We start from the raw sequence: 8,393 nt of genomic DNA, 5'->3' as shown, positions 1-8,393 counted from the left end.
GAAATAAGGAAATAAATAATAACTTTATTATTGCCTCTAGGGCATATTTCCTTCAAAAAGGTCCAAGGCACTTTTGGCCTACTGGCCCGTCTGTGGATCTAGGGGTTTGATCTCGTCTGTTCAATCTAATCCTATAGTAGAGCACCGTTTTCGGTAGATCAAAACTAGGAGGAGCCGATCCCCCCGACCAAAACCCTAGCCACTCGCTCGATCTGTCTGCCTCTTCACTCTCTCAATCTCTTTCTCTGGCCGTCGGGCCACCGCGGGAGGCTCCTTGCCGGCCGCCGGCGATGGCGTCCACCACCGCGCCACGCGAGCCCGGCCACCTTCTCTTCCTTTCCCCACTCCATTTCACCCATCCACCACTGCCTCCTGCGACACAGAGAGAGAGGCGCGACCTGGGCCCTCCTCTGCTCCTCTGTCAGCTCGGGTGATGACGGGTTCAGGCTATGTCGGCCACCGGCGACGAGGTCGATCAGCCACCGCGCCGCGAGCCCTTCTCCCTTTCCCATCATTTCCTACCTCTTTTGCCTTCCATTTCTCCCCCATCCACTGCATCCTGTGGCAGAATGAGAGAAAAGTGGCAGCGCCCTCCTCCTCTGAGCCCCAACGCTCGACGACATCCGATACAGCGGTGACCCCCTTGTCCCCCTTCCATTCTCCGTCGTTTTCCGTTCCACCGCCACAGAGAGAGTGAGCAAAGTGTGATGGCCTTCTCTTCCCTTTGCACCAGACGATGGCGGAGCATACTGCAGCGGCGGCCGTTGCTATCCCCTTCGCCGGTGGCGCGTTCCCCTTGCTGTGAGCGCGCCGCCGCCAAACAGTGTGGCGAGCGGTGCCATTTGCCCCTCTCGGGGTAGTGTTCTTCTTCCCGGATTATCGACATGCCGATGCAATTCGGGATCGAGAGGAACGGCTTGGCTGGTGCGGCGGCGCTTCGTACTGCGAGGTTTCTTTGCCCTTTGATAACCCACAAGTATAGGGGATTGCAACATCTTTCGAGGGTAGAGTATTCAACCCAAATTTATTGATTCGACACTAGGGGAGCCAAAGAATATTCTCAAGTATTAGCAGCTGAGTTGTCAATTCAACCACACCTGGAAAGTTAGTATCTGCAGCAAAGTCTTTAGTAGCAAAGTAATATGATAGTGGTGGTAGTGGCAACAAAAGTAAAGACAACAAAAGTAATGTTTTTGGTATTTTGTAGTGATTGTAACAGTAGCAGCGGGAAAGTAAATAAGCGTAAACCAGTATATGGAAAACTCGTAGGCACCGGATCAGTGGTGGATAATTATGCCGGATGCGGTTCATCATGTAACAGTCATAACATAGGGTGACACAAAACTAGCTCCAATTCATCAATGAAATGTAGGCATGTATTCCGTATATAGTCATACATGCTTATGGAAAAGAACTTGCATGACATCTTTTGTCCTACCCTCCCGTGGCATCGGGGTCCTATTGGAAACTAAGGGATATTAAGGCCTCCTTTTAATAGAGAACCGGAACAAAGCATTAGCACATAGTGAATACATGAACTCCTCAAACTATGGTCATCACCGGGAGTGGTCCTGATTATTGTCACTTCGGGGTTGCCGGATCATAACACATAGTAGGTGACTATAGACTTGCAAGATAGGATCAAGAACACACATATATTCATGAAAACATAATAGGTTCAGATCTGAAATCATGGAACTTGGGCCCTAGTGACAAGCATTAAGCATAGCAAAGTCATAGCAACATCAATCTCAGAACATAGTGGATACTAGGGATCAAACCCTAACAAAACTAACTCGATTACATGATAAATCTCATCCAACCCATCACCGTCCAGCAAGCCTACGACGGAATTACTCACGCACGGCGGTGAGCATCATGAAATTGGTGATGGAGGATGGTTGATGATGACGACGACGACGAATCCCCCTCTCCGGAGCCCCGAACGGACTCCAGATCAGCCCTCCCGAGAGGTTTTAGGGCTTGGCGGCGGCTCCGTAACGTAAAATGCGATGATTTCTTCTCTCTGATTTTTTCCTCTCCGAAAGCAAATATATAGAGTTGGAGTTGGCGTCGGAGGGCATCCAGGGGGCCCATGAGGTAGGGGGCGCGCCCTGGGGGGGGGGGGCGCCCCCCACCCTCGTGAACAGGGTGTGGGCCCCCTGGTCTTCATCTTTGGCGAGGATTTTTTATTATTTTTTCTAAGATGTTCCGTGGAGTTTCAGGTCATTCCGAGAATATTTGTTTTCTGCACATAAAACAACACCATGGCAATTCTGCTGAAAACAGCGTCAGTCCGGGTTAGTTCCATTCAAATCATACAAGTTAGAGTCCAAAACAAATGCAAAAGTGTTTGGAAAAGTAGATACGACAGAGACGTATCAACTCCCCAAAGCTTAAACCCTTGCTTGTCCTCAAGCAATTCAGTTGACAAACTAAAAGAAAGAAAGAAAAACTTTTACAAACTCTGTTTGCTCTTGTTATTGTAACTATGTCAAGCCAGCATTGAAGTTTTTAGCATAGATCATAACTAACCACATTTGCAATAATTCTCAGGTCTTATAATTACTCATATCAATAGCATAATCAAATAGCAAGTCATAATAATAAACCTCGGATGACAACACTTTCTCAAAACAATCATAATATGATATAACAAGATGGTATCTCGCTAGCCCTTTCTGAGACCGCAAAACATAAATGCAGAGCACCTTTAAAGATCAAGGACTGACTAGACATTGTAATTCATGGTAAAAGAGATCCAATCATAGTCACACCCAACATAGATTAATAGTAATGAATGCAAATGACAACTGTGCTCTCCAGCTAGTGCTTTTTAATAAGAGGGTGATGACTCAACATAAAAGTAAATGGATAGGCCCTTCACAGAGGGAAGCAGGGATTTGTAGAGGTGCCAGAGCTCGGTTTTGAAATAGAGATAAATTGTATTTTGAGCGATATACTTTCATTGTCAACGTAACAACTAAGAGATGGCGATATCTTCCATGCTAAACTCATTATAGGCGGTTCCCAAACAGAATGGTAAAGTTTATACCCCCCTCCACCAACAAGCATCAATCCATGGCTTGCTCGAAACAACGAGTGCCTCCAACATACATCATCTCCCAGGGGGAGTTTTGTTTGCAATTAATTTTGATTTAGTTTGCATAAAGCATGGGACTGTGCATCCCGGTGACCAGCCATTTTCTCGTGAGTGAGGAGCGGAGTCCACTCCTCTTGAGAATAACCCACCTAACACGGAAGATAAGGACAACCTTGGTTGATACATGAGCTATTCGAGCATACAAAACAGAATGTTTATTTGAAGGTTTAGAGTTTGGCACATACAAATTTACTTGGAATGGCAGGTAGATACCGCATATAGGAAGGTATAGTGGACTCATCTGGAATAACTTTGGGGTTTAAGGGATTGGATGCACAAGCAATATTCCTGCTTAGTACAGGTGAAGGCTAGCAAAAGATTGGAAAGCGACCAACTAGATAGCGACAACAGCCATGTACATGCATTAAAATTAATAAACATTGGATGCAAGCATGAGTAGGATATAATCCACCATGAACATAAATATCGTGAAGGCTATGTTGATTTGTTTCAACTACATGCGTGAACATGTGCCAAGTCAAGTCACTTAAATCATTCAAAGGAGGATACCACCCCATCATACCACATCATAACCATCTCAATAGCATGTTGGCACACAAGGTAAACCATTATAACTCATAGCTAATCAAGCATGGCACAAGCAATTATGATCTCTAATTGTCATTGCAAACATGTTTATTCATAATAAGCTGAATCAAGAATGAGGGACTCATCATATTTACAAAAACAAAAGAGGTCGAGTTCATACCAGCTTTTCTCATCTCAGTCAGTCCATCATATACCATCATAATTGCCTTTCACTTGCACGACCGAACGGTGTGAATAATAATAAGAGTGTACGTGCATTGGACTAAGCTGGAATCTGCGAGCATTCAATAAACAGGACAAGACAAGGAAATATGGGCCCTTTGTTAAATCAACAATAATGCATATGAGAGCCACTTCAACAATTTAATTATGGTCTTCTCCTACTGACCCCCAAATAAAAGAAAAGAAATAAAACTATTTACACGGGAAAACTCCCAACAAGCAAAAGAAGAACGAGAAATATTTTTGGGTTTTCTTTTTAATTATTACTACTACAGCAGAAAAAATAAACTACTACTAAATTTTTTTGGTTTTCCTTAAGGTTTAACAAACACACAAGAAGAAAGCAGGAAAAGAAAAATAAACTAGCATGGATATTATAGTGAAAAAGTATGAGCACCGACATCTAGCAATGAATGTGTGTGAACATAAATGTAATGTCAGTGAGATATATGTACTCCCCCAAGCTTAGGCTTTTGGCCTAAGTTGGTCTATTGCCACGGCTGGCCTGGCTGATATCCATAATAATAGTTGTTGGGGTCGTACTGTGATGAGGAAGAAGAAGGCTCCGATTGCCACTGGCTGGCAATCATCTCCGAATCCCACTGATAGTTAGACTGCCGTGAAGGATCAAATTGTGGTTCCGATTCTGGCTCCTCAGCTGGTGCAGGGTTCCGGTAGGCGTGAATAGCTGTCAACGGAACAAGGTAAGTGCCTATAGTCAAATCGAACAAAGAAGGAGCAGGCAGGATAATAGTCTCAGGATGATGTTTGTTAAAGAACAATTGATACTTAAGCTCTCCTGCCCTATTTTTAACAATAAAATCATGTGCCACCATACTTTTATGATCTAGATAAACACGGGGCAGCACCTTTTCTTCCTTCTCAGCATGCCTAATAGGTATGTTAAAATGTACGGCTAGGCGTGTAGCATAGATGCCTCCAAAGATGGGGCCTTTGGTATGGTTCATACTTAACCGTCTAGCAATAATACCGCCCATACTAAAAGTGTTATCACTGTATAAACCGTGGAGCAAAATAATTATATCAGGGATACTAAGGTTTCCACAGTTTCCGCGTCCAATTAAACAACGACTAGCAAATAATGCAAAGTAACGTAAAACAGGAAAATGTATGCTAGTGATTCATGCATCGGAAACCTTCCTAGTTTCTCCTATAGTGATAGTATCAATAAACCCAACCACATCATCATGATGTGGTTCTTCTATCTTGCCCTCAAAAGGGACTAAACAAATCCGACAGAAATCATAAAGTGACATCTCCTTATGCTCATCATATAAATGAAACTCCACCGTAGGTGGTGAGTTCCTAGAATGAAAATGAAAGTTTTGCACAAAAGTATTTGTGAGTAAGAGATATTGATCGCATTGGTCGTGGAGGAAAGCGGTGAGGCCTGCATTGTGAGCCAATTCATGAAAATCTTCATAGATACTGGCTGCTATCAAGAAATCATCAGAAGGCCATTCACACGCTTGAATCTCCGCGGTGCGCGGCAAATTATACTTAGGCTTCGGTGCCTTTTCCTTCGAGCTTTGGCTCGATGAGACCCTCAAAAATCTCCTCATTATTTTTCTAAAATAATTCGAAATTTTTAGTAACTTCAAACAAAAGTGAACCAACTTCAATAAAACTTATAGAAACTACTCCTACAAGTGCTTAGAGCCTAAATCAAGCATTAGAACTACTTGGAACCATATAAATTTGACATGCAAGCTCAAGAACATGGTCACCTATGCAGCAAAAATTTGCAAAGAATAAAGCACTAGAACAAAAACCAATTGGACCAATGGAGGAGTCATATACCAAGGAACAATCTCCCCAAGCAGTTTTGCGAGAGGTGCTTCGAGCAAGGAGATCGAAAATCACAGCAAAAGTGGCTGGAACTCGTTCTTGAGTTGGTTTTTCGGGTTTGTGTGAGACAGAGGAAGAAGATGGGTGCTGGGATAAGTGGAGGAGGGCCACCATGGGCCCACGAGGCAGGGGGGCGCGCCCTAGAGGGGGGGGGGCGCCCACCACCCTCGTGGCCAGGTGGCAGCTCCTCCGCGGTAATTTTTGCGCAGTAAATCCTCAAATATTCCCGAAAAAATCATATTAAATTGGCATGTCATTCTGAGGACTTTTATTTTTGGGATATTTTTATGTTGAATGGATAAGCCAGGAAACGGACTGAAAAATACTATTTTTACTTTATTTCTACTAATTAACAGAAAGTATAGAGAGGGTACAGAAGTTTGTGCTTCTAGTTTCATCCATCTCATGCTCATCAAAAATAATCCACTAACAAGGTTGATCAAGTCTTGTTAACAAACTCATTCCGATTAACATGAAACCAGAGAAATTTCGAATAACACTAGGTTACCTCAACAGGGATATGCACATCCCCTATAATAATTATATCATATTTCTTCTTGACAGTAGGAAGAGGAAATTCAAAACCTCCAATTATAATCGATGGAATTTTTCCAATGGAGTTGATACTATGAACTCGAGGTTGTTTCCTCGGAAAGTGTACTGTATGCTCATTACCATTAACATGAAAAGTGTCATTGCCTTTGTTGCAATCAATAACAGCCCCTGCAGTATTAAGAAAAGGTCTTCCAAGAATAATAGACATACTATCATCCTCGGGAATATCAAGAATAACAAAGTCTGTTAAAATAGCAACGTTTGCAACCACAACAGGCACATCCACACAGATACCGACAGGTATAGCACTTGATTTATCGGCCATTTGCAAAGATATTTCGGTAGGTGTCAGCTTATTCAAGTCAAGTCTACGATATAAAGAGAGAGGCATAACACTAACACCGGCTCCAAGATCACATAAAGCAGTTTTAATATAATTTCTTTTAATGGAGCAAGGTATAGTAGGTACTCCGGGGTCTCCAAGTTTCTTTGGTATTCCACCCTTAAAAGTATAATTAGCAAGCATGGTGGAAATCTCAGCTTCCAGTATCTTTATTTTATTATTAATGATATCCTTCATATATTTAGCATAAGGATTTGTTTTAAGCACATCAGTTAATCGCATACGCAAAAAGATAGGCCTAATCATTTCAACAAAGCGCTCAAAATCCTCATCATCCTTTTTATTGGATGGTTTTGGAGGAAAATGCATGGGTTTCTGAACCCAAGGTTCCCTTTCTTTACCATGTTTCCTAGCAACAAAGTCTCTTTTATCATAACATTGATTCTTTGATTGTGGGTTTTCAAGATCAACAACAAGTTCAATTTCTACATCATTGTCATTACTAGGTTGAGCATCATCATGAACATCATCATTAATATTTTCATTAGGTTCATGTTCATTACCAGATTGTGTTTCAGCATCAGACATAGAAATATCATTTGGATTATCAGGTGGTTCAGCAATAGGTTCACTAGAAGTTTGCACAGTTCTATCATTTTTCTTCTTCTTTTTAGAAGAACTAGGAACATCAATATTATTTCTTTGAGAATCTTGCTCGATTCTCTTAAGGTGGCCTTCAGGATACAAAGGTTCCTGAGTCATTCTACCAGTTTTAGTAGCCACTCTAACAGCATAATCATTTTTCTTACTATTCATTTCATCAAGCACTTCTTTTTGAGCCTTAAGTACTTGTTCTACTTGAGTGGTAACCATAGAAGCATGTTTGCTAACAAGTTTAAGTTCACCATTAATATCAGCCATATAATCACAGAAGCATCTAATCATATAAGCATTTTCTTTTAATTGTCTACCAAAATAAGCATTGAAGTCGTCTTGCTTAAACATAAATTTATCAAACTCATCCAAGCACCGACTAGCAATTTTAGTAGGAGGGACTTCAGCTTTATCATATCTATAGAGAGAATTTACCTTTACTACCTGTGTCGGGATATCGGGATTAGGAGGTTCTTCAATAAATAAAGAATTGAGATCATATGTTTCTTCAACAGGCGGTGAATTAAGACCATGTATTTCTTCAATAGGAGGTAAATTCTTAACGTCTTCAGCTTTAATACCTTTTTCTTTCATAGATTTCTTTGCCTCTTGCATATCTTCGGGACTGAGAAATAGAACACCCCTCTTCTTCGGAGTTGGTTTAAGAATAGGTTCAGTAATTGGAGCAGGAGCTGGTTCAGGAACTGGCTCAGGAGGTGCCCAATTATTTTCATTTGTCAACATATTATTCAATAGAATTTCAGCTTCATCCAGCGTTCTTTCCCTGAAAAGAGAACCAACACAACTATCCAGGTAATCTCTGGAAGCATCGGTTAGTCCATTATAAAAGATATCAAGAATTTCAGGTTTCTTAAGAGGATGATCAGGCAAAGCATTAAGTAACTTGAGAAGCCTCCCCCAAGCTTGTGGGAGACTCTCTTCTTTAATTGGCACGAAGTTGTATATTTCCCTCAAAGCAGCTTGCTTCTTATGAGCAGGGAAATATTTAGCAGAGAAGTAATAAATCATATCCTGGGG

The 8,393-nt window shown here is 41.6% G+C and overlaps 1 protein-coding gene across 1 annotated transcript in view; it reads left to right on the top strand.

Moving 5' to 3' along the window:
• Positions 1-736: 736 nt before the first annotated feature.
• LOC123101350 (atherin-like) overlaps positions 737-8,393 on the top strand; it is a 28,132-nt gene continuing 20,475 nt past the window's right edge. The window contains exon 1 of the mRNA XM_044522843.1: positions 737-801. Within this exon, the coding sequence (XP_044378778.1) occupies positions 737-801 (65 nt within the window). The remainder of the gene's footprint in view (positions 802-8,393) is intronic.

Source organism: Triticum aestivum, chromosome 5A, assembly GCF_018294505.1.
Source record: "Triticum aestivum cultivar Chinese Spring chromosome 5A, IWGSC CS RefSeq v2.1, whole genome shotgun sequence".
NCBI lineage: Eukaryota > Viridiplantae > Streptophyta > Magnoliopsida > Poales > Poaceae > Triticum > Triticum aestivum.
This window is presented reverse-complemented; position numbering and strand designations above follow the sequence as displayed.